Here is a 26517-nt window from a genome sequence, read left to right on the forward strand (position 1 = left end):
GATAGACAGATCGATAGACAGACAGACAGACACACAGACAGACAGATAGACAGATAGATAGACAGACAGACACACAGACAGACAGATAGACAGATCGATAGACAGACAGACAGACAGACAGACAGACAGATAGACAGATCGACAGACAGACAGACAGACAGACAGACAGATAGATAGATAGATAGATAGATAGATAGATAGCCAGACAGACAGACCGAAAGACAGACAGACAGACAGGTAGGTAGGTAGGTAGATAGATAGACAGATAGATAGATAGATAGACAGACAGACAGACAGACAGACAGATAGATAGATAGATAGATAGATAGACAGACAGACAGACAGACAGACAGATAGATAGATAGATAGATAGATAGATAGATACTTTATAGATCCCAAATCAAGCTCCATTCTTCCTTCAAATCCAAATGTTCCTGTCCATCCAAACACTGTGAGAAGAACCCTCAGCACTACGAGTCTGAAAGGACGTGTAGCTGACAAGAAGAAAAGAAAATAGACAAAAACGACTTGAACTTGGTTGGATTGTAGGTTAGCACATATGCTAGCTAGCTAGCAAAGTAACAGGGATAAACAGTACTCTCCTCTTTGATAAAGAAAACTACCCAAAAACGAATGTCTTTCACATTTACCACTTTTTCCATCACATTTACATATAAAACCGCATGCAGGCTGTATTTGTGTTGCAGACCTGGTGACCTCTGGTTCCCATCACCACCACTGTAAAGAAAATCAGCACGTTTCTCTACAGACGAACCACTTCACTCCAAGCCTCTCGGAACGGCCTTGTTTATACTGAGTCACGGAGCTTTAGATGGAGTTTCCCTTTGAATACGTGTGTTTAATAGCAGCTTAATGAGGGGTTGTATCTGACTTGGTTGGTGTTTTCTTTCACATTCACCACGAAGTTTAATGTTTTTCCCTGTATCTGATAAACCCGCGTATCATCTAGAATCCAGAGTTTCACACTTAGTTCAAAGTCAGTGAACTGCATTTCACAGTTTCCAACATCGCAGCTTTGGATGAACGCAGCCCGTGTAAACGTGTTGGTTTTTGTGACATCACAAAAACAGTGAACTCAAAATGGGCTCTTTACGCAGGCAAATTTCAGGCTGTGGGGTGATGAGTGTGTTCGAGCATGGTTTACATACTACACCGAACTCTTCTTTCAAAACAAGCAGGGGTCAGTTTCCCACGGGCCCTTTAACGCACCCGCGTGACGTGTTTCAGGCTTTGTGCCTCGTTTAATATCCTGAAGAAGCTGGATTTTTATAGAAACCGAGACCGCAGGATATGGACAAACGGTTTTCCACCACACTAGATGGCAACAGAGGCGAGTGTCTCCTTGGAAGAGCTGCGAGCCCAGAGAAGAAGTGGTGAAATCGTGTGAGAACAGACGGCTGTCATGAAGTAACTAGACAACAGCTGAGAGGTTTAAAGGGATTTCCGACAACAACAGCCGCCGCCGCCGCCGCCAGAGCCCGAGCCCGTCCGCACACAGCGAGGTAAAACCCACTCCCTGAGGCGAGCTCAGGTTCAGTAAACACCGCTGAGGAGCTCAGCGACACAGGGCTTCGTCACTCCGTGGAGAAATATTGCAGAAATGTAGCGTTAGCTGCTGCAGCGCCGAGCTAACTGGCTAACGTTAGCGAGTATTTACACCGTTCACCTGTGCGACGGTTAGCGAGCGTTAGCCTTAGCGTTAGCCACGCTAGCTAGCCAGCCAACTGAACATAGCGCCCTTAGGCTGCCTCGCCTTATCCAAAAACCCCAAACCCAAACGGCGTCTGGGGATACTGCATATGTAAACGGAGACCGCGGATTTGGGGCCTTTGTGTCCCCCTTTTGCTCGCGTTTCTATTGTGTTATGGCCCGGTGTAAGGTTAGCTAGCTAGCATTGAGCGCAGGCCTTCAGAAACATCTCCACATAATATCTGGAGCTCTGTCGATGTGGCTGTAACTTCAAGTTACGAGGGAAGACAAATCCTTGGTTGTTTTACGAGACTGAGGTTGGCTTCCTATTCTCCAGCTTCTTGGTCGAATTTCCCCGTTCCACCTTAAGTGGTGCAACAGTGACGTTCTGATGCCTGAAGCGCCGTTTAAGGTGGAACGGGAAAATTCGGACGAGAAGCTGGAGATGTAACCCAGCCAAGACGCCGACCTCCGCTTCGTGATTACTTTCGTAATAAATCCAGAAGTCGTGTTAAAATGTCTCCGAGTGTATTTGAGAGTGATGAGAGGGGGTTTGTGTGTAACTCAGTGGGTGAGATGTAAGCAGTCATTCAGTGTTGTTTATTTTGGTGGACTGTGCCTTACAGCACATTTCTTGTGTCCTTCCTTCATAAAGGGAATAAAATGAACTGATTCAGGTAAGTTTTTTAGTGTGATGCCTACTGCATGATGGGTATTGTAGTGACAGAACATTGGTAGATGAGTCAAAATCATGAATTCTCACTAAAACTGATAAGGTTGTGCTGAAGAGTGCAGGCAAACATGACAATCTGATTTATACGGTTCTCCTTTTACTTAACATATTTCATCAGCCAAGGCATGTTGGTGGGCAAAGTTTGCTTCGTTAGTTTTGCACTGAATTAAGGGAGCTGATATATAGACTTTATTACATGAACCTAGAAGCTCCAGGGTAAACGAATCACTCCTTTGTGGAGCGTTAAGATATTTTTGACTGTTCTGCTCTGCTGTGTTTGTCCTCCAGGTGGTGCTGCATTAAGGAGCGCAGGGCAGGATGGCGGGCGCTGGGGCGAATGCCTCCGTTAACCCCACCTGTAAGATTATGACCTTCCGCCCCACCATGGAGGAGTTCCGGGACTTCAACCAGTACCTGGTGTACATGGAGTCGCAGGGAGCTCACCGTGCTGGACTGGCCAAGGTGTGTGTGAAGCCAGTGTTTCCCAGTCCTGGTCCTAAAGCCCCACAGTGCTGCAGATTTTAGTGCCTTTTCTGGCATAATACTCATTAGTGGTGTGTTTGGACATTCCTAGTAAACCATAAGCTGATGAATTTTCAGTTTGAGCACAAGGCAGTTTTACTCTGAGTTAACTTCGGTGAATTTTACGAGTTGTGAAGTATCACCAGCCAGATTGTTCTCTTGATGCTTTGTGAACAGAGGAAGACTAAACAGGCAAATAATGTACAGATGATAAATGTAAGAAACTTCTGTCTTAAATTCTAGCTTTGGTCAATCAGGAAAACAGGCTGCTAAATATTTCACATCATCACAACAGCTGCTCTGTCATCTTACTCATATTTGGGGAAAACAAAGGGACTTTTATCAAGGGCTGAATAACAAATCTTCTGCACTACTCTCATAAAAGCTCATTTACTTCAGTCTTAAATTTAATGTTAAATAAACAAAACCCTCTAACACAAATGTTGGAGGAAAGTACTATTTTTGCAGTGAGCAATATCATTGGACCATCTCAGCACATATACAGTGTCCAGCCGCCACAAGGCCACACTCAGCAGGTGGGAACGTGGTAACTCACCTCGGCCAACACTGAACTTAACAAACTAAAATAAGACGCACCCAGTATGCAAATATGGGAATGATGTGCATGTTGCTCAGGAAGGTTGCATTGACCAAACGTGTGTCAGGTAAAGCTGAGACGTCTCAACAGACTAAACTACATTTTCAACTCAAAGATCCCACTTGAATGAACAAAACTGCCAAAAACGTTATGAGAAAAACACAAAATCATGCCCAGTATTTAGTGGAGTTTATCAGACGTGTTCGCTGATACAGAACACTCCACCTGCAACTGCTGAATCAACTGAATCAACTTTAGCTAAAAACATTCTATTCCGTTCTGCTTGTGCTGAGGTGACCGGAAACTCCTCCAGAATCCAGAAGCCAAGAATATTTTATGCACTTGGCAGCCTTCACTGAATAGGCTACGCTAGGACTCGTACATGGAGTAAACAGTCTGTCGTCTGTTACAAGTGTGCATGCATAGCTTGTTAGAAGAGGCGAAAACAAAACAGCCACGCTAAATCTTGAACAGTCTTTAAAAACAACCTGTTTTCGTCCTGTTTCTATTTGCCTGTAAAGAAAAAAATATCTAAAGAAAAATAGTGAATATAATGCATTTGAATAAAACTGCCTTAGTTCAAAATATGCTAAAATAATCTTACTCTGACCAGTTATTGAGTTATTATCTGAACAGTTCATTTTTGAGTTAATTGAATTTTCAGTTTCCATAGTATTTACATTGTGTTCATTCTTTCATCAAGAGGTGCAGTTTTTATGTAGGATTTACAGGGTACCTACTTAAGGCTAGGTGGAAGTATTCAGTCGCTAAGCTTGATGTAAAAGCTTGTTTGTGAGGAGCACCCTGTTCTGATGTGGTGCAACTTAGTACGTTAGCCTGCAGCTGAACTGATTTATGGTGAAACGTAAGTAGATCTGAGAGAACTGGTTGCTGTTCTGTTTCCTAATTGAAATCGAACTGTTTGAATGTTATTCCCCTCTCGTCCTCCTCAGTTGTCCCATCTCATTTTGGTTCTCCCTTTTCTCTGTCTCTTTCCAGGTGATACCGCCGAAGGGATGGAAGCCGAGGCGTAGCTATGATGACATCGATGATGTCATTATCCAGGCACCCATTCAGCAGATGGTAGCCGGACAATCAGGGCTTTTCACCCAATACAACATTCAGAGAAAAGCGCTCAGTGTGCAGGAGTTTCGCAGACTGGCCAACAGCGACACGTAAGACATGCACGTTTACACACACACACACACACACATACACACACACTTTAACTTGGACGGAATCCAGCCTGCATGTAATGGTCATCGTCCCTGTGCTCTTCACATGGAGGTCCTGTTAGGGACGTTGGGAAATATTTATTATTTATTGGCATTATTTATTCTACCTTATTGTAGGCGTTCTTTAAAGGTCATCTTAGTCTGTAGCTTGTCTTAATTTTTTATTTTTATATTTAGTCTAAGTTTTGACGTGTTATTTTCTCATTATGTGAATGTGCACTGCTGATTCATTACGGAATACTTGACTTCACTATTGTGAAAACTGAGCCTCTCAACAGACTACAGCAATAATAACAAATACCTTTATTATAGTATAATACAAATCAAACCCTAACCAAACCTCACTCCACTTAGAAAATACAGTATGTTAAAATCAGGAGAACGCTTTATAAGTGTAGATCATCTCATGGTTAGCATATTGTTATACGTATTTGTACTCTTATAATGCTAAATATTCTAATAAACCAGAAATGGAAAGATAAACACATTAAACTCAGGCAGATTTTTAGGCACACATTATTTTTCTGCCTTGAAGAATGTATCTAATTAAGACATTACTGTATCATATTGAGCCAAATTATGAGTTTTGTGACTCATTACAACCTTAATAGTTACCATGTTGACTGGCCATTTTCTTGAATTTTTAATGTACCTATGCAGGTATTGCACTCCCCGCTACCTGAATTATGAGGACCTGGAGAGAAAGTACTGGCGCAATCTGACCTTCGTGCCACCCATATATGGTGCAGATGTCAGTGGGACGCTTTATGATGAGGTAAATGCTAAAACAGTGAAAGATTTGCATGGAAACTTTAAGAGCAGGGTTTCTAGATGCTAATCAAGCCTACTAATCATCTATGGAGGGTAATCATGTTGGTGTACTTTAATGTTTCATGTTTTCCACCAATAGTCATATATAACATGTTTACTGTATAAGAAACCTCTTACGGAGCGTCCGATGAACAGTACCCGAGTGACCGTTCTAGTCCCAGTCACATCCTGTATGTGCTCTGTGTTTGTTTGTGTATGTTACAGGGTGTTGAAGAGTGGAATATCGGACATCTGAACTCCATCCTGGACGTGATTGAGGAGGATTGCGGGGTTTCCATCCAGGGTGTAAACACACCTTACCTATACTTTGGCATGTGGAAGACCAGCTTCTCCTGGCACACGGAGGACATGGACCTCTACAGCATCAACTACCTGCACTTCGGAGAGCCCAAGTCCTGGTGAGAAACCTGCTTCCATATGTTGTCTGCGATGCTCACATGTCGGTAGGTTGAGGAGTTAACTGGATCAAATGGGTACTTGTCGAGGGTCGGCTTTTGCCTTTTCCATCTTGTGTGGCCATACGAAGGAGCTGCTCCAGGTTTAGTATTCTTATTCTGAGATGATGGGTACAGTAGCTATGTTTACACCAGTGGTGCAATATTAGTCTAACTAAGCTAAGATCATGAAAGCAGCACTGTTCAATGACCATACTCTGCCTTGGGTTCTAGTCAACCTATGCTTCTCTAGGCGGTGGACGTGTGGCTGATATGGGACAGTCTATCTGAGATGGTTGTGGACATGTAAACACTTCAGTATCTCCTCTGTCTTTTATGCAGTTTGTTTTCCTGTACTTTTTTCAATACGGTGCATATCATCGCTTTATGCTGCCAACACAAACACAAAAGGCGAAAGACTTTGCTCCTTTTGCGGGGAGCACCATATGTTTCGACATGATTACATGCATCAATGCATGGAAAGAAGATAATACCCAGGGGGGATTTTACATTGTAAAGCTAGATTCTGCTGATGCTAACATGCTTTGTTGACCTTCTAAATGAAAATATGTTGCACAGCCTCTGCAGGCAACAAACTTTATTTATTTCATTTTCTGTCTTTATTTATTATTATTATTATTGTCATTTTACTGCACAATATCTATTCATTATTCATATGTTAAAATGTGTTTAAGATATTGGACAAAAAATAAAACATGAAAGATAAAATGTTCCATAACTTTGGCACAGGACACATTTTAAATATACCCCCCCCCCCCCCCCCCCCCCCAGTGTTAAATTCAGGAAATGAACCGTAATTGTGCACTAAAGTCTGCTATTTGTATTGGGTATTTTAATTTATTGTCACTTAGGAACTCAACAAAACATAAGATTTGGCTGCAGTGCCCAAGTGTTTGCATATGACTCTTTATTGACTTTGAATTCTTCACTTTTGATAGCCAGTCTCTGGTTCTAAATGGATTGCTCTTTGAATCTTTCAGGTATGCCATTCCTCCAGAACATGGGAAGAGACTGGAGCGATTAGCTACAGGTAAACTGGCCATTACCTCTGTGTCTCTCTGTCTACTGAAATGTTTTCGCTTCACTCTTCCACAAGTCTCCATGGTGCCTCCTAATCTTTCCTTCATGCACTTGTAAGAAATGCTGTAGGATCTGTGGATCTGTAATGAAACTATATTTCCCCAGCCAGTATATACCGTTAATATCAGCTGTGCTACAGTCTACACTGCCAGCAGTTGCTGTCATATAAAAGGTTCTGTATTTTGGCATTTCCTTCCAGTAATGATGAATGTGATGTTGAGGGTCGTATGTCTCTCGGTCTTTTCCTTCCAGGCTTCTTCCCTAACAGCTTTAAGAGTTGTGAAGCTTTCCTCAGACACAAGATGACTCTCATATCTCCCTCCGTGTTAAAGAAATATGGCATCCCGTTTGATAAGGTAGACCTTATGTTCTTTCTTCCAGGCTACTGAGATGCATCACATCCAGATTTTTTGGGAAATTCCTGAAGTGGGCAGCGATGACAGATTTAGAGCATTTTATTACTTTTCTAACATGATTGCTAACCCTGGGCAGTAGGGTGATGTAATGGATTGACAGAAATGATTCAGTTATCTCAGTGCTAATGCTTCAAAGGCAATAATTGCTCTTTTATGAAAGATGGAGAAGTAGAGAATATTAGTTTACTTTCAAACAGCTTGCTAAATAATAATAAATAGTATGTACATGTAATGTTTTACTCTCTTTACAATGGATGCATCCACAATTATTACAGTGGTTGGTGCATTAATAAGCCATTCATTTAATCCGCACTGCCTTTGGGGGGCAGTGATGGTTCAGATTATGAATTATGATAAAATTATACTTCATGGTTTCCAACAACCATCCAAGAACGCTTCCCCCTCTAACTACAGAAAACACCTATTTTTTCATATATGTAAAGCATGGCTTTACAGTCTGAAGCTGTTAGCACACAAGTCACCATGGAATCTACACCAGCAGGAGCTCATGAATGCACATTTTTGTTGTAACAACTTGTTGTAAAAACAAGAAATGAAGTACTTTTCTGTTTTGATCAGGAGGATATCATACTAAACATTTTTAGATATCGCCCAGGCCCACTCATTGCAAATGTGGTAAGGGCAAGGACTGTCAAGGGTTGTGTTTTATGCTTATTTTTTCAGGTTATTACCTGGAAAATCCATCGTAACACATTTTCTTAGGGGACCCTTCTAATTAGTGAGTTCAGCTACTTTAACATGCACCCATTGATGAAACAGATGTTCGGCTCTCTATAGAAAATTATTGCAGATAGAATGAATCTTGAACAGGCACATGTGAGATCAGTTAGTTGGGTAAAACGCCTCCTGGCAGTGGTCTGTAGAGCAGTGGAACTGGAGTGATGGTCCCTGTTTGTGGTCCTCATCATCCAACTTCAGTACATGACCTCACTACTGCTCTTATGGCTAAATGCTGTCAGATCCTCACAACAATGTTGCAACATCTAGTGTGGTTTTCTCAGAAGGTTAGAGGCTACAGCCAAGAGGAACAAGCTCCCTTTTACTACCCTTGATTTTAGCAGAAACCTTTGATGAGCAGGTGTCTGGGAGCTTTTGGCCAGATATTTCTTAATTTCAGATAAAGTTCGGTAAGTCTATATAGTGACCCGGAGATGTTTACGTCAGACATTGTTGTTATGTGTGTGGTCAGATAACTCAAGAGGCAGGAGAGTTCATGATCACATTTCCATATGGTTACCATGCTGGCTTCAACCACGGCTTCAACTGTGCTGAATCCACCAATTTTGCCACCGTGCGCTGGATCGACTATGGCAAGATTGCCACTCAGGTATAGTTCATATACAATACATTTAACCTCTCAATTAGAGAGTCAACAGAGCCATACTAGTCTAATTTTTTTTAATCCTTTCACATCCACAAATTCCCTGATTGGCTACTGTACTTGTTGCTGATTCTGACTGTAGTAGAATTAACTGCTTTACTGTCTTGTGACATTTTATGTTGATTTAGTATTATCTTAGTAAGAACTAAAGCATATTAAACATACTCTGCATAATAACCAAGATATGATTAAATTGTGGGGCTGAGACTATTTTATGTTCATAAATACGTTGCCAAAAAAAATTGATGATTGAAATATTCTTCATGTGATCAACACAAAAACCCTAAACAGGAAGTTGGGGTTCATGAGACAGACCTCTGATTAATCCCATCAGCTCTGGGGTAGGTGATATTGTTCCAGACATGTTGAATTCATCTTTGTCCACACAGTGCACGTGCAGTAAGGACATGGTGAAGATCTCCATGGACCCGTTTGTGAGGCGTTTCCAGCCAGACCGTTACCAGGCCTGGACCCAAGGCAAAGACCCTTGTGTTCTGGACCACACGCTGGCCACACCCAGCACCACACCTGAGCTGCAGATGTGGCTTCAAAGACGCCGCAGGCCCAAACCTTCCACCAAAAGGTGAGAAACCCAGCCACAATCAAACTACATCAAACCTTCTTCTGGAGTATTTATTTTTTCTATTATGATTGAAATTTACCTCATACATTGCCTAATTTAGGGATATATCACTTTTCAAAATATTTATGATGCAAATTAGCTTTTTAAAATTTTTTTTCTATTAGGAAACAATAATTACACGTAATGACTGGACATTAAATCAACGAATAGGTGGTCTCTGACTTTTGCACAGTACTGTATATAGAGGTCACTTTCTTGTTATGAGAAATAAGAATACTTATAATGAATTTTGCTAAATGTCTCAACTATGAAGATCTGTTGTAGTTGTGGGGGCACTTGTTTAGTTTTAATGGGATTTACCCATGCCCATGGATTAGGTGGGAGTTTATGGCTATAAAGTTGACAGTACCTACTCCTCTGGGGAGAGAGAAGAGGAAACAAGTGTTTTTGCTGCTGCTTTGCCTGAGGCACCTTTTCTGTCTTAGTAGGTTGGACAAGGGTGACGGTAAATAATGCATGAAGTTAATATTTTTTTTTAGCTTTTATAGGATTTATTATTCTGGTCCCCTCCCTTGTCCACTCAATGACCACACTATGACACCAACCCTGTGACAGTCATTGTATATCTTCTGTTCGACCTCACCCTTGTTTTTGTCCCTTAGCAGTGTCCACTACCCTCGCACGCGCTCCAAACGGCTAAAGACAATGCAGGAGCAGGTTGTCATGGCAAACACCTCGTCGGAGGGGGGTCGACGTACAAAGACAGCATTACCTCAAGGAGATAAGAATCAGGAAGAGGCTGACCAGCTGAAAAAAGACCGTAAAGCACATGGTGCATTGCATCTCTCAGGTTACACGATCTTGATTTTCCTAAGTTTCAGTATTTCACGGCACTTTGGTTAATTTATGCTTTACCTTTTTAATAATATCAAATCATGGCTTTTTAACTTTAACAAGAAAATAAAGTGCGGGCCCATTTATGGGTCCTTGCATCTTCAGAGTGGCTAAGGTATTGTGATAATTCATTACAGTAATGTTTCGGATGAGTAATACTGACTGGATCACTTTGTTTATCTCAGGACTTGCTGGTGCGTGTCGACAGATTTGTGTTGTCAAGGTAACACGAGTTCAGAGCGATTTATTGGCCAAGTCGTCTAGGTGTCACAGAGACCCACCGCAAGCCCAGCTTCCTGATTCTCAACCCATTCAGCCAGCTCAGTGTGAACCTTCAACCTCTCAGGACACGTCCACAGACGCTGAATCCACAAATCCACAGACGTCTGTAGCTGAAGCAGATGGTCAGGTATCTCCAAACAAAGCCTTAGAAATCTGTGTGTCCTCCACTAAGAACGTTCTGGATGATCTTTCTGGATCTACTGCCATATCCCCAAATGGTCAGTCTCCCTCGGAACATCTTCCCGTTGCCGGATCGTGTCAGTCTTCTGAAGCTGCACTTGAAGTTAACAGCAAAGTGAGTGCGAGATCATCGGGTAATTCTCTTGAAAGCAATAAAGGTAAAGTTGTTAAGACGCATACAGATTCTAAGCTCCACAGCCCTGCGACAAAAGCACGTTATAAAGGAAATCCTTCTTCAGGTCATGAGCCACAGCGCTCCACGGTTACAGCAGAAATCCTGGAATGTGGAGAACGTTCTGGAACTGTGCATTCCGCTCCTTCCTCCGACATGCCTCTCCTTACACCAGAGTTTTCAGAGGAGGAAGAGGGACGGAACCCCCCAAACCTGACATCCGAAATGCCCTCCTTGACCCTCGCGGTCCAGTCCAGTGATGACACTCGCCCGTCAGCTGACCCAAACGCTTCCTCAGAGCAGGCCATCCAGCCAGAAAACTCAGCTCCTGTTGCAATGGATGAAGCTGGGACTTGTTCTAAAACACTTTATCCTGATTGGTGCTCATTCCAAGAAAATAGCAAGTCTTCAAATGTCTTACAACACTCCACAGTCAGTCAAGCAGGTCTTTATGGATGTAGCGTTGATAACATTCAGGATTCAGCGTTAGCAGCTAATACTCACACACTTTCTCATGCTAATCAGTCCGTAGGATCTCCCAGTACTTCATCCAGTCAGAACACTCCACAAGCTTCTTTACATCCTCAAGGGAGCAATTCTCTGGTCGGTGAATCCATTTCTTTTGCTTCCCCGAATCTGTTTGAGGACACCAAGCCTTTCTCCTCCAACATCTGGAAGAACTTCAATTCCCAGAATCCCGCGGTGCTAATCGAGAGCCTACAGCCAAGCTTGGCTGAAAGTGACACTCATGACCAGCTGCCTTACGCCATGTGGGCAGAGTCTCGCTGTCAGCAGGTCAAATCCCCCGAGCCTCCAGATTCTCCGGAGAGGGCCCTGACTTGGGCCAACCTAGAACCCAGTGTGGTGCACCCTCCTGGGGCAGAAATGGCAGAGCTACCTCTGGAAAGGGCTCCTGAAGATGAGTTCAGCTCTCAGGGGCCTCAGAGGTTAAAGGGCAAAAGGTTTGAGCGAGATTCAGATTCAGGAGAAAGAGAGGACAGTAGCAGTGAGTCCAGTGAAGAAAACATGAGTGAGACAGAGTGTGGGGCTTCAGGCCTGGAGCCAGGAGAAGTCTGCCCGGTGAGTACTGCAGCAGGAATCTCAACATGGCACTATTTTACTGTAAATCTATGGTAAATTGCTTTAACATATGGCTGGAGAGAAATGTATATCATTGTAAAATACTTAAAAATCTTTTGAGTTTCCTCACGATTTGATTTGATTATACAATGAATGCACAAATGTAACTAGAGGAACGCTTAACATTATATATAAATATTACAGACAATAAAAACAATATAAACTATTTTTTACATTTTTAAATTTTAAAAGGTTTTTAGCCAAAAATGAGCAAATGCAGGTTAAAATTAATTGCAGAATTCACACCTAGCACCCCAGTAGTGTACATTCATTGTTCTGTCTCTCTCTCCCCCCCCAGTACCCCATGTCTTCAGTAAAGAGAAGGACTGCCAAGAGTTGGCGTCACCCACTAAGGAAGCCAACAGCAAGGGCAGTGCCCAGTGCCGTGAAGCAGCAGGTCACCAGTGATGATGGCAAGTTCATAGACAACAAAATGTACAACTCTGATCATGTTCACTTTAAAGCAGTAGCTTTGCAGAAAGTGTCTCTATACACATTTAGTTGATCAGCTGAGGCATGTTTGGTATCTGATGTGAAAACGGATTCAGCAAACTGCTACATCATTACATCATTGCGTTCACCTCAAACCACAGAGCTGATTAAACAGTCTAGCATATGTGGTTTCTGACGCTGTATGACTAGTATTTCCATCCAGTTAATGAGGAAAGCGTCATGAATGTTGACGAAAGACTTTTAGCAGAAAAAATGTTACTTAAAATTGCTACGTAAAGTGCTGTAAACACGTAGATCAAAAACCCTTTTTTCAGGGAAAAGTAGCATAATTGCAGAAAATCAGAAAATGAAGTGCGTAAATTGCTAAATGTCGATTGGTTTTTAACACTTGTCATTGTATTCCTTGCTGTTTGCACAGGACGTTGATGGAAACACTTATCTTTGAGCACAACTGAGATTTTACGTCACATGGGTTGAGGTGTGATTTTTGGCATGCAGATTGGCTAATGCTAATTGGTAACTTCAGCACAACACTGAAGAAGCAAACTTCAGACACCAAACACATCTTGATTGATTAACTATGTTTGGGGCCAGGGGTGCACTTAGTAAATTAGATTTTTCACCCAACTCGCTTTAATGTTCCTGCTTACTGTTATGACCACATACTGCATTCCAGTTATAGATGCAGAGTTAACTGTGTGTATTTTCCGCTATGCCTGTGTTTAATAGAGCCCACAGAGGAATGTGGTGCTGAGGGAGAGCAGCAGGAGACTGATGTTTGGGCCAAGCCGCTGGTTCATTTGTGGCAGAACAGAAAAGCTCACTTCCCCTCTGAGAGAGAGTACAACAGTTCTGCAGCTAAAATGGCTCCACACTGCTCTGTCTGCACTCTCTTCATGCCGTACTATCAGGTAGCACAACTACACTGAGCTACATGACCCTAAAACTACTACACCAAGTTACCTTTACCTCGTATAGTACGGCTGCTCTATTCTGTGTGCTGTACTATAGGGGTGGGCGATATGGCGCAAATATTATATCCTTATACTTTTCCATGATGCACGACACAATCATGATAATTTAGTTTTTGGGTGATTTAATAAGTTGGAATAGACCAGATGGAACCTGTACTGTCACATTATTACACGTACTAAAATAATAAGAAGGATAAACCTAAAACTCTAACTTTTATTAACTGTTTTATAAGCTGTACTGCACTAAATCCAGTTAAACAGGCCTAATTGTGCTCACTTTGTAGTAAAACATGTAGTCAGTGTTCAATACTGACAGTGTCCACAATGCTCAGAAAAGTGTACTGTGACAATTTATCACTATAAGGAAATTATAATAACATGGTCTCCTTTTCTGTACAAGCAAGTGGCATAACCAAATATATGCATTTTACTTTATTTTCAGGTTTTTCATGATATTGTTTGAATCAAGTATAATGATATACTGATAATGCTAATAATAATATACCATATTTCTTGTTATAGAGAGGTTTGAAATGCTTCATTGTAGAGAAACGTGGAGACTCTGATTTCTTTACAGTTGTGATGACAGGAACCAGGGGTCACCATGTCCACAACTCACATGTAGTCATTTTACGTACTATGCAAAAACCACCAGTGAACCTACACGAGTCCCCTTGAGTCTTTATACGTAATCTCGATGATGGTAAAACAGCGATGATTCTTTTTTGCATCACAATGCCCTGCATATATCCCTCCATCATTAAATGATTTGAAAATACTTTTAACCAGAATTTTATTATAAGACTGTTGTAAGTATATCGTATGTCTCAGGCATCATGCAGCGTATTTGTAACCATTTCATGTAATAAATTGGTTATAATTAGACCTCTGGTTCCCATCACCACCAGTGTAGTTCTGAGTCAGTAAGTTTCTCTAGAAAAGAGCTTTTCATGCCAAACTACTCTCAATTACTTCATTTATACTTTATCACTTTTATTATGCAAATATTTTTAGAAATCGGTGGAACTGCCATTTAATCAAGTTGTTCAACATGTTTGATTGGTTTTCAATACATTCTGTAAAATTCTGTCTCCCACCCATCTCCAGCCTGAGGAGAGGTCGGATGAAAATAAGGTTGAGGTGGAGTCGCAGGAAGTGAAGTCACGACCCTTGATCCCCGAAATCTGTTTTGCGTACCGTGAGGGCTCTTGCCCCCCAAACACACTGCTCGAGGAGGACGGCTCCAGCCCCCTCGTGGCCTGCAGCCGGTGCTGTGTGCAGGTTCATGCCAGTACGTGCCTCTAAACAACACTTGTGCACCCGAGTTATTAGGCAGAAATGATCACAACACCACGCACATCCATTACCTTTAAAGTGATTATCAATGAGAGCCTTGGTCCTCATAAAGAGGCAGCCTTGGTTTCTCCCTAGGTGTAACACGCATGACTCAGCAGACCAATCACACAGTGGTCAACAGAAACCATGTTTGAGCTGGATTAGTTTTACCTGGGGAGACAGCAGTGCAGCACTTTTACTGATTGCCATCAAAATTGAATCCAGTATGAATCTGTAGTTTGTAGTTTTCTCAGTCTGACAGTAACGGGGAGGGGACTTTATTGGTAATTCATGTATTTTGTTTTTAAATATATCAAGGTTGCTATGGTGTTGCTGCCCATGATGTCAGCCAAGAGTGGATGTGTGACCGGTGTTCATGCGGAGACTTAACAGCTGTATGTAATCAGGCAATTCATATTTCTCTCTTTAAATGATAAATACTGTACTTTAGCTGTTATTTAGGGTGAATCATTGATATTTATTCCTGTACATTTACACATTTCTAATTTCAGATAAGCAGGATGTTGATATAATACACAGGACACATTGTGATATTTGAAAGTACACATGGATGTTATACAAGTCCTATTTTAATCAGTGCTGATAAAACCTGACACAACTTTCCCTCTAAGAAGTTCTATATAAGATGATCACTGTTCAGATGTTGCTTAACAAGAGTGAACTCTTGTGAATGTTTGTGTGTGTGTGTGTGTGTGTTTATTACAGGATTGCTGTTTATGTAACCTAAGAGGAGGTGCATTAAAAAGAACAACAGACAACAGGTGAGGATATTGTTCATTTGCCTTACATAGTCACATGTAAACTGTAACACAGTCTGTTCACATTTAGATTGTTTTATGTTGTGAAGCTGCCATTTGACTTTAATTTGGCTATAGTGACATTTGTTATTACTCTTGTATGTAATCTGTATTACTGTTGACTGAATGATCAGTATTAAGGTAAATTTTAATACCAATATACAATAATCAAAAGTAATATAAAGTAATAATTAATGTTGAGAAGGAAGCTTAGAATATATTAATACCGTGCTATTATAAATAAAGGTGGGCATTACTCTATAGATGGTATTACTGTGTTCTAGATGGGCCCATGTGATGTGTGCTGTGGGACTTCCTGAGGTGAAGTTTGTTGACATAGTGAAGAGGAGTCCCATTGATGTCAGTGCTATTCCTGCACAGCGATACAAACTGGTGCGTTACTCTCTTACCCTCTCTCTTTTTCACACACACACACACACGCACGCACACACACACACACACACACACACACACACACACACAGACAGTACAAGTCAGAAGTGTGTATGCACAATGTCTTAAAACCTCAAACATGCGTAAATGTATAAAACATGAAAGTGATGTTTATTTGCTGCTGTTTGTAAACTAACCTCTCTCTCGCTCTCTCACTCTCTCGCTCTAGAAGTGTATATATTGTCGTAACCGCATGAAGAAGCTGTCTGGGTCGTGTATTCAGTGTTCCTGTGGCCGTTGTCCCACCTCCTTCCATGTCACCTGTGCTCACGCAGCCGGTGTCACCATGGAGCCTGATGATTGGCCGTATGTGGTGTTCATCACCTGCCACAGGCACCAATCACGGAGCTCCAGTGCTGTGAGTATACTCACTGCTGCTGTGCTTCGGTCCCGTCCCCTATAGGTAAAGTCCCGCCCCCTCACCTGTCAGTCATGGACATCACTTCATTTCCCACTGATTAGGAACACCTTCTATGTTCATTTGATGTTGTTTTACTCCAAAATAGCATCACACTTATTAAAGCTATTTGTAATTTCTTTGTACATTTGATTCTGTAAGATGATTTTTCAACCTAATTTCTGTCAGCTGTATCTGTATCCTCACTCGATTACCACAGACAATATTTTTAACACATCACTTTGCTAAGCATAGAAAACTCACTGACTCAAAATGCAGTTAATCGAAACTATGGCCGTTACACTCCAGGGCAGACCTCAGAGAATGTCTTACCGAAGATGTGGTCAAAGAGCGACGACATGTTTGAAGTCTAAACTTTTGCTAGTTTTGAACTGGAGTTGTGAGGCCGATGTTGGTCGCAAACACTAGAACTCAGTCACCCAAATAGCCCAGACGGTTTCTGTTTAAATACAGCACCAAAACAGTATCCAGATCCAGATCAGACAGCATCCAGATCTTTAAAAAGATGGCACAGCCTTGTCAGTGTGGTGTAGGACACACAGACCTCCTGAAGTGGGTGTACTGATCTGAAGTCAGTTTTTATTAGTGTCCATTGTAAATATGGAGCAATCTAACCCAAGATCAGCCCTGCCTTACGAATACCAGCCCTTGTGTTGTCTGAAATGGCTGCCTGTAGTGGTGATGTTTGGTTCATTGTTGTAGCTCACAGTAAGTCATAAGTCATGCTGCCTCCTCAGCTAAGGTGTTTGAGTTTAAGCCACATCAGCTAAGGTGTTTGAGTTTAAGCCACATCAGCTAAGGTGTTTGAGTTTAAGCCACATCAGCTAAGGTGTTTGAGTTTAAGCCCCGTCAGCTGAGGTGTTTGAGTTTAAGCCCCGTCAGCTGAGGTGTTTGAGTTTAAGCCCCGTCAGCTGAGGTGTTTGAGTTTAAGCCCCGTCAGCTGAGGTGTTTGAGTTTAAGCCCCGTCAGCTGAGGTGTTTGAGTTTAAGCCCCGTCAGCTGAGGTGTTTGAGTTTAAGCCACATCAGCTAAGGTGTTTGAGTTTAAGCCCCGTCAGCTGAGGTGTTTGAGTTTAAGCCCCGTCAGCTGAGGTGTTTGAGTTTAAGCCCCGTCAGCTGAGGTGTTTGAGTTTAAGCCCCGTCAGCTGAGGTGTTTGAGTTTAAGCCCCGTCAGCTGAGGTGTTTGAGTTTAAGCCCCGTCAGCTGAGGTGTTTTGAGTTTAAGCCCCGTCAGCTGAGGTGTTTGAGTTTAAGCCCCGTCAGCTGAGGTGTTTGAGTTTAAGCCCCGTCAGCTGAGGTGTTTGAGTTTAAGCCCCGTCAGCTGAGGTGTTTGAGTTTAAGCCCCGTCAGCTGAGGTGTTTTGAGTTTAAGCCCCGTCAGCTGAGGTGTTTTGAGTTTAAGCCCCGTCAGCTGAGGTGTTTGAGTTTAAGCCCCGTCAGCTGAGGTGTTTTGAGTTTAAGCCCCGTCAGCTGAGGTGTTTGAGTTTAAGCCCCGTCAGCTGAGGTGTTTGAGTTTAAGCCCCGTCAGCTGAGGTGTTTGAGTTTAAGCCCCGTCAGCTGAGGTGTTTGAGTTTAAGCCCCGTCAGCTGAGGTGTTTTGAGTTTAAGCCCCGTCAGCTGAGGTGTTTTGAGTTTAAGCCCCGTCAGCTGAGGTGTTTTGAGTTTAAGCCCCGTCAGCTGAGGTGGTTTGAGTTTAAGCCCCGTCAGCTGAGGTGTTTTGAGTTTAAGCCCCGTCAGCTGAGGTGTTTTGAGTTTAAGCCCCGTCAGCTGAGGTGTTTTGAGTTTAAGCCCCGTCAGCTGAGGTGTTTTGAATTTAAGCCCCGTCAGCTGAGGTGTTTTGAGTTTAAGCCCCGTCAGCTGAGGTGTTTGAGTTTAAGCCCCGTCAGCTGAGGTGTTTTGAGTTTAAGCCCCGTCAGCTGAGGTGTTTGAGTTTAAGCCCCGTCAGCTGAGGTGTTTTGAGTTTAAGCCCCGTCAGCTGAGGTGTTTTGAGTTTAAGCCCCGTCAGCTGAGGTGTTTGAGTTTAAGCCCCGTCAGCTGAGGTGTTTTGAGTTTAAGCCCCGTCAGCTGAGGTGTTTTGAGTTTAAGCCCCGTCAGCTGAGGTGTTTTGAGTTTAAGCCCCGTCAGCTGAGGTGTTTTGAGTTTAAGCCCCGTCAGCTGAGGTGTTTGAGTTTAAGTCCCGTCAGCTGAGGTGTTTGAGTTTAAAGAAAAGGTCTGGTTATTTATTTTTACGGCAAAAAAAATATTTGGGTGGCAGTTGAGTTCTAGTGTTTGTTAGGAGTGTTAGGTTCACGGTTCCAGTTTTAAGCTAAATAAGCAAAATTTGGACTCCAAGCGTGTCTTGGCTGATTTAATACAATTGGTGTAAGTGAAAAATTGTGTTAAGATTTTTTTTTTGCTGGAATTCAGCAACTGCTCAATTATTCCTATTATAGATGAGTTATGGGTCAAAGTTTGTTGTTGTCTGCAGGTAGAGATTAGGTTGAAAGGTGCTAGGCTATTCCTTTAAACTGAAAGTCATTATCACTACTGTTGTTTTTTTTTTTGTTTTGTCTTTTTTGGTTACCAGTCCTGTTGTCTTTATTTGTTGTCACCTGTCAAGTTTTTAGCGATTTCCATCTTTACTCAAACTGTGTTCTCAAAAAAAATAAAATATTCATTCTCATGAATGAAAAAGTGGTGTATTAATATCTGGACCTCGTGACTTTATAAAAATGCATAGAAAGAAACCGACAAACACTGTACAGCTCTTTACTAATATTAATACAACTTTATTTACTTTTTTGCTCAGAAGCTGAAGGTCAGCCGAACAGAGCTGGCTCTGGGTCAAACAGTGATCACCAAACACAAGAACCTGCGTTACTACAGCTCCCGCGTCACTGAAGTAATGGCTCAAACCTTTTACGAGGTCATGTTTGACGACGGCTCATTCAGCAACGACACCTACCCTGAGGACATTGTGGTGAGTCAGTTAGTGAACATTCAGTAAACAAAGCAAAGACTACCACACATCAGATGTGCATACCATCCAGAGATGACACACCTTGGTGCTCAGCGACTTCCTGCACTGCTCTATTTGTCTCAACGTCACAACCTTTTAGTATTGTGGCTTTAAATGAAACTATAGTAGTAGATAGTAGTCGATTCTCGATCTATATAGTCAATCTAAAGTCTTTAAAATAAACCCAGCTAATTGTCCATCAACTCTGCTAATGTTACAAGTCTAGTTGCATCTAATGAGTCTAAATATGTAATCGAGACTAAATGGATTGTGAGAAGCGGACATCTGAAAACACTAGATGCCTTTGACTTTGTGCAGATATTTAATGATGAATGAACCAATAGAAATTGCACGTTTAACATAGAATAAAGTGCTATTAAATTAACATACAGTAATGTGCAAAAGTCAGAGACCAATTTCCTCTCAAAAGGGCCGTTAAATGCAAGTTATTCATTTTCAGGAGGTATTTCTGATGAGATTAGATGGAAGATAATCCACTTGCAGGAGAAAGTGGAAGGAAAATAGTCATACAGAAGAAAGATACAGAAGAAGTGTGACTCCACTTTAACAGCCCACTTTAACCCGCAAGACCTAGTAGACTAGCTAACGGTTCCCATCAGATAAAAAGTCCTTACCAAAGATCATTTGCTAATCAAACATAGGAGCTGCTGGTGTTCTCAGAACAATGGACTGACCACCCCAGAGTCCAGACCTCAACACCACTGAAAGTATTTTGAATTAGTAGAATTGTGAGAAGCAAAGTGCAGCCAACTTCTAAGACTGAACTTCTGTGGAGGTGTGGAAAAAATGCCTGCAAATTTCTTAAGTGAAAGTGAGTCTCCTGAAAAGAGTAGAAGCTGTAATAAAGGCAAACAGTGGACACAATAAATACTGGAAAAATATTATATATAGCTTCTATTAATTATGTTTTCATATATTTTCTGACAGAACTTTTAAGGCTGTTTTGAATGGAAAGTAAATAAATGAAGGGTGGTCACTGACTTCTTCATTTGTATGTCAACATTTTGCTTATAATAAGATGCAGCCTCATTACATCCTACATGTGCTTTATTTAAACACCCAGTTACACAAACAAGTTTGAAGATAACTTTTAAAGAAACCTGCATTTTTGAATAACCATGTCCGTCTCTGTCCTCTACCCTGCGCAGAGCAGAGACTGTGCCCAGCTTGGACCACCAGAAGTTGGAGAAGCTGTGCAGGTCAAGTGGCCTGATGGACTTTTCTATGGTGCCAAATATCTGGGCTCCAACACCACGTACATGTATCAGGTACACAGACAGTACAGTTTTCTAGAGGGAATGTATTGCATAAGCACAGCCAGGCCGACTCAAATGTTTAGAATAGGTGGATTATTTTGATATTTGACAGGCGTTTGATACAGAAGTGCTGGGTTTTGTGCAGCAGCAGTGCATTTGCAGTTGTGTGTTGTTTAACGTGATGTTTATTGTAATAAAATGTAATGTTTGTGCACATTTGTAAGGTGGAGTTTGAAGATGGTTCTCAGGTGCTGGCTAAGAGAGAGGACATTTACACGCTGGATGAGGACCTGCCCAAAAAGGTTAAAGGTCGTCTTGTGAGTCTTCAATTGATCTTTTGTCCTGTGTAATAAAGATCACTGAAGGAAGTGGGCACAATAATGGAAACACCAGGCGTAAAGGACTGTGGAGCTAAATCACAAGGGCAGCCAACACGTACATATTAGCTGGAATGATGGATCTGGAACTACATAAAGCAGCTAACATGGTTCCAAATAGGCCAAACATGCAGGTAGTTTTAACACTCAGGACTGCGCAACACTTACAGAGACGACACTTTCATTTAACTCTTCTACGCTTCCAATCTTAAAACCAACCGATGGAACTGAGTTACTGGGCTAGTGGTTGAAATATTCATGGGACCCTCAAATAAACAAGATCATTGCTTCGTTAACAGGTTACTAGCGGTACTCTGTAAGTGGCCCTGCCAACCTGCAGTGATGGCAGAGGAGGGTAGACTGGGCTTTAGTTAGATTTAGGACCTCATATGCCTTTAAAGAGGGGGTGTGATTTAATATTTATCATCACCCATCCCTAATTCTTCTCATAACTCTCTGTTTGGAGTGTACCTCTGAAAGACCTCTGTTTGTAGGGCCATGTATCCCTAACACTTCGCCCTACCCCTCTGTCTTAATAAAAATCAGGACACCCACCCCCTCCACACACTAAATACTGTGCATTTCTAAAATGTGATATTGTTTAGGTGTTGAGGCTTCTGTGTCATTTTCAGTTAAATGTGTTTTCTGATTCTTTCCTCTTGATGAAAATTTAATAACTTGCACTTTATGGCTTTTTGACTGAACTGGTGGTCTTTGACTCTTGCATTTTACTATATATTGAAACCAGACTAAAGGCACAGGATGGCCCTATGCCTTTACACGAACACGACAGTAGATTAATTGACCCTTATTAGTCCCACAACAGGGAAATTTCACCTCCGCATTTAACCCATCCGTGAAGTGAAACACCACATACACACTAGGGGGCAGTGAGCACACTTGCCCGGAGCGGTGGGCAGCCCTATCCGCAGTGCCAGTGGGGGTTAGGTGTCTTGCTCAAGGACACCTCAGTCATGTACTGGCAGCTCCGGGGGTTGAACTGGCGACCTTCGTGTCACAGGGCCGGCTCCCTAACCTCCAGCCCACGACTGCCCGAATATCGGTGTTTCCAATGTTCTGTCCCTTGTATTTGCTTGTAGCTTCTTGTCAAATCCATCATCTGTGAGGGTTTACATAGGAATTCATTGGTTGTTTGTTTATTTGTGCGTGTCTAGTCTACAGCCTCCAGCATGCGTTTTGAAGATGCTTTCTTCACCACGCAGAGCGAGAGGAAGAGGCAGCGGACGCCAAATTCTCGCTTCCAGAACGACTACGTCGCCCACCTCAGCCCACGCGCCTGCAGGACGCCCGAAACACGCAACAGCAAAAGCAACTGAGAGAGAGAGAGATGGGAGTTGAACTGTGGGGGTGTTTTTAGAGAAGTGTAGAGAAAACACTAAATGAGGGAGTAATTAATGAGAGCTCCAACAAACCTGAGATTTTTGTTTTGTTTTGTTAATACTGTTAAGATGGTGTCAGTAAGACCAAAATAATTATCAGGGATGGCCAATATCCCAAAAGTCAGGGACACTTTTTTTTTTTTTTTTTTTTTGACCCCCTCCCCCCGGAGAAATGGACGATTGAAAGGATGCTGAAATTTCCCTTCTATAGGATTGTCTTTTTTTTTTTTTTTTTTCTTTGGGCTCCAAAGCATTATTATTATTATTATTATTATTATTATTATAATTTTTTTTTTTTTTTTTCCTGCACTTTAGGTTGAAGACTATTTTTGAGATTGATTTTCCTGCCTCTTCGGTTTGTAAGCTGTCTTGTGCACTATTCACAATCACTAACCCTATTAATGTTTGAGGTTATGAGGAAAAAAAAAGCTAATTATGTTAAAAACGATGTTGCTACTGATGCCCCCAAAGCACATTTGGCCAATGTTTAATTCATATTTGTATCTTATTTATTTGGACTTTGTCTTATTTTTAGTGTTGCTGAAAGCTGTAAAGAAAATTAAAGATAAGTGTTTGCCATGTGATTTAAATACTTCCCCAGAGTTTATGAGATGCTTTTTGTGCTCTGTGGTTATTTTGTTAATTGGTTGCGAAGAGAACAAAAACATGAAAAAACATTCAACTGAATTTAGTGACCAACCCTTAAAGCAATTAAAGCAGAGTTAGTGTTTCTGGGGTTCCAAGGTCAAGCATTTGCCATCCTTTTGTCATTGCAGTCCTTCTGTTTGTTTGTTGGGTATCACTGTGAGAGATATAGCATGTGGCTGAAATATGATTATACTTGCTAAAATATTGTATAATCCAAATGAAAACAGACCTCATTTAAAAGGAAAAGTTCAGCAAGGCAGGTGCTATAAAACGTTACAGACAAAACGCAGGTGTCAAGGTGGTGGCTGCTTTTAGCCCATTTGGCGTCATGCTTAAGCCAAGTTTGAGATGGCTTAACCATAATGCCAATTGATGAAGCATAACCTTAGCTCCACTGCAAATCCATAAGCAAAGCAAATGGCTCTCGTGGCATTTAATCACTTGATGAAATGTGTTTCCATGCCAGTAATCCAGCAGTAGGAGCCAGTACTCGGTGCTCAAGTCAGGACTTTGGCCTCAGATTTAGCGCTGAAATGTTTATAAGGTAGGCCTCTAAAACAGAAATTTCATTTAGGGAATATTTGGGAACCTTTTTATTTATTTATTTATTTATTTTTATGCGCTCCATGAATCTGGATGAAGAGAAGTTTAGATAGACGGGTTTTACACTACAGCAGGTTAATTAAAGCTCCGAGTTCCTTCATGTTCATGTGTTCACTGCCACTAGAGGTCACTACTGTAACAATACAGTCCCGAAAGGCCTCAACAGAGCCCTGCTTTGCTTCCCAAGGGGAGTTGGCCTAATGGTTCCCATAAGAGACCACGAGTTTCCTGTAGAACACCTTTAGGTTCCATTAGGAAAACAGCAAATGCTTTAAGACTCAGTCGTCTGATTACATAGGGATCTCAATTATAAATGACAATTATAGAAAACATCACATGACAAAACCACTGGGGACCAAGAGAAACACTTAATGGTTTCTAGGCTTTTTTTCCAGCAGAGAGTTTAATGTTAGTCCTGCATAAACACACCTGATTATTTTAGTAACAAACATGTCATGATAACTGAATCAACTCTTCAGGTAATTATGTTACATAGAAGCAGAAACTACGTACTGCTGTGGCCCCCCAGTGTTGGTGTTTGAGTAGTTTCTCAGCCAAGATGCACATTTGGTGTTGCACCTGAGCTACGAGGCTAGAGTAGCTACTAATATAGCTACAGTACTGCTTGAACAAACAGCGTAGACCAGCAAAACCAGCCTATGTTGCTTTTTTTGAATGCTGATATGCTGGTCAACCATCATGACCATGCTGGATGACCAGATAAACCAGCAAAGACCAGCATGGAATACTTGCAGTGCTTGCTAGTCTGCTGTGTTTGTCCTCCAGGGAAGTAATAAAGCCTACAGAAGAAATATATAAAGCCCAGTAATGGGTCATAATAATGAGAAGGTTTTCAGTAATGATGACAGTGTCTCACTATTGTGACTTGCTATCTCATAATTATGACTTAATAGCTCAAAACAAATACTTGTCATAATAATGAGAAAACTATCTCATAATTCGGACTTTGTGAGAAAGTCCTAATTATGAGATGCTCTCATGTTTGAGTCATAATTATGACAATTATGAGATGCTAAGTCATATGAGATTGAATCGTATGTGCTACTAAGCCATAATAATGAGAGAGCCATAATTACAACATGCTAAGCCATTATTAGAAGCAAGTTATAATTATGAGATACCAAGTCATAGTAATGACATGGTAAGCCATTATTATGTGATAGCAAGTCAAAATGATGAGACACTGTTATAATTATGACAAACTTTGTTTTTATGACTTAATAAATGGCTGTGAACTCCAGACACCAAACACACCCTGTAGGAGACGGAGGAACACTGCATTTCAGTTTTGCTCAAATTGGAAAGAGGAAAGAGAAGAACAGACTTCTCAAAAAAAAAGAGACCATTTTACTGAAACTTTAACAGCTGCATATAGTTAAACTGTATTCCTCTGCTCATGTTCCAGCCACCCTCTACCCCACGGAGATCAATTAAAGAAAATTAAAAAGCAGCTCGTAAAAAGAAGCACTCAGATTATTTGATTTGCCTCACTGTGTTTGTGTGCCTTGTGTGGTTCCTTGAGCTTAAAGCCTCTTCGTCGTCTAGCGGTCTACGTGACTTCAGTCATGTAAGCGTCCAGGCGCAGGTTCAACACACTGCTGCTGTCGCACTAAACCCACTTCTGTTTTTTATTAATTCACTTATTTTACCCCATCTGAAAACACCAGCTGTCTTCATCATTTATTTCATTTCCAGCCAAAACAAAATTTGGTTAAAAGCCTGCAGAGAAAATGGGATTCCTAGCAACCACCTGCAAGAGCTGATAGACCACCAACACTTTCCCCATCAGACAAAAGGCACTTCATTTTTATATTTTTTATAATATTAAACAATATTATATTATCATAGTATTTAAAGAACATCTGCAAATCAAACGAAGAAGCCACTGGTGTTCTCAGAACAGTGGACTGACCACCCCAGAGTCCGGACCTCATCATCACTGAATGTGTTTGGGATTATTTGGATTGAGAGAAGCAGTAAATGCAACCAACTTCCAGGACTGAACTTTGGAGGTGTGGAAAAACAGTCCTGCAGATTTCTTTGTAAAACAAAGTGAGTCTCCTAAAAAGACTGGACGCTATAATGAATGTAAAGAGTGGACACAATAAATACTGTAAATAGTGTTATATAGTGTAATATATTTAGTTTATGTAATTATGTATTTATGTCATTTTCTTTTTTTCTTTCTTTTTTTTTTCCCCCTGATGCTGAAAAATGAATAGCTTGTACTTAATGGCTGTTTTGACTGGAAATGAAACAAGTGAAGGGTGGTCTCAGTTCTGTACATTAAAGTTATAGAGATTTATTTTCTTCTTCTATAAAGTTACCATTTCAGAGATACATTTAGTTATGACAGTGACATTTGGACACGTTCTCATCCCTTTCTTTCATTCGCACGATCAGGTGCTAAACATGTGGGCCACTTTATTTATGGTTTATTCTTTAAAATGGAGAGGTATGATGTCAGGGTGAGCTATGAAGTCAGTAATGCTGTCATATTCCACAGACATCAGC

The 26517-nt window shown here is 41.4% G+C and overlaps 2 protein-coding genes across 7 annotated transcripts in view; one reads left to right on the forward strand and one right to left on the reverse strand.

Annotated features, from left to right (window-relative positions):
* The first annotated feature begins 1198 nt into the window (after positions 1 to 1198).
* Positions 1199 to 23478, forward strand: kdm4c (lysine (K)-specific demethylase 4C). 6 transcript variants are annotated; one of them, XM_017683446.2, is made up of 22 exons: positions 1199 to 1523; positions 2732 to 2905; positions 4563 to 4738; positions 5459 to 5573; positions 5834 to 6027; positions 7065 to 7114; positions 7417 to 7520; positions 8791 to 8928; positions 9372 to 9565; positions 10228 to 10415; positions 10645 to 12173; positions 12532 to 12646; positions 13416 to 13597; positions 14768 to 14951; positions 15314 to 15390; positions 15722 to 15777; positions 16098 to 16206; positions 16436 to 16624; positions 19468 to 19638; positions 20847 to 20966; positions 21179 to 21271; positions 22555 to 23478. In XM_017683446.2, the coding sequence occupies exons 2-22, from the start codon at positions 2762 to 2764 to the stop codon at positions 22666 to 22668; spliced, it is 4242 nt and encodes a 1413-aa protein (XP_017538935.2). In that variant the 5' UTR covers positions 1199 to 1523; positions 2732 to 2761; the 3' UTR covers positions 22669 to 23478. The 6 variants fall into 6 exon arrangements, with proteins under 6 accessions (XP_017538935.2, XP_017538936.2, XP_017538932.2 ...); XM_017683447.2 differs by having other exon boundaries at positions 21179 to 21256; XM_017683443.2 differs by having other exon boundaries at positions 19471 to 19638; positions 22507 to 23478.
* Positions 23479 to 26423: 2945 nt separating this feature from the next.
* adamtsl7 (ADAMTS-like 7) overlaps positions 26424 to 26517 on the reverse strand; it is a 26995-nt gene continuing 26901 nt past the window's right edge. Inside the window, exon 12 of the mRNA XM_037533086.1 lies at positions 26424 to 26517. This exon is cut by the window's right edge and continues 261 nt beyond it. The gene's annotated coding sequence lies outside the window, so the exon portion shown is untranslated.

This window comes from Pygocentrus nattereri, chromosome 22, assembly GCF_015220715.1.
Source record: "Pygocentrus nattereri isolate fPygNat1 chromosome 22, fPygNat1.pri, whole genome shotgun sequence".
NCBI classification, from domain to species: Eukaryota; Metazoa; Chordata; class Actinopteri; order Characiformes; family Serrasalmidae; genus Pygocentrus; species Pygocentrus nattereri.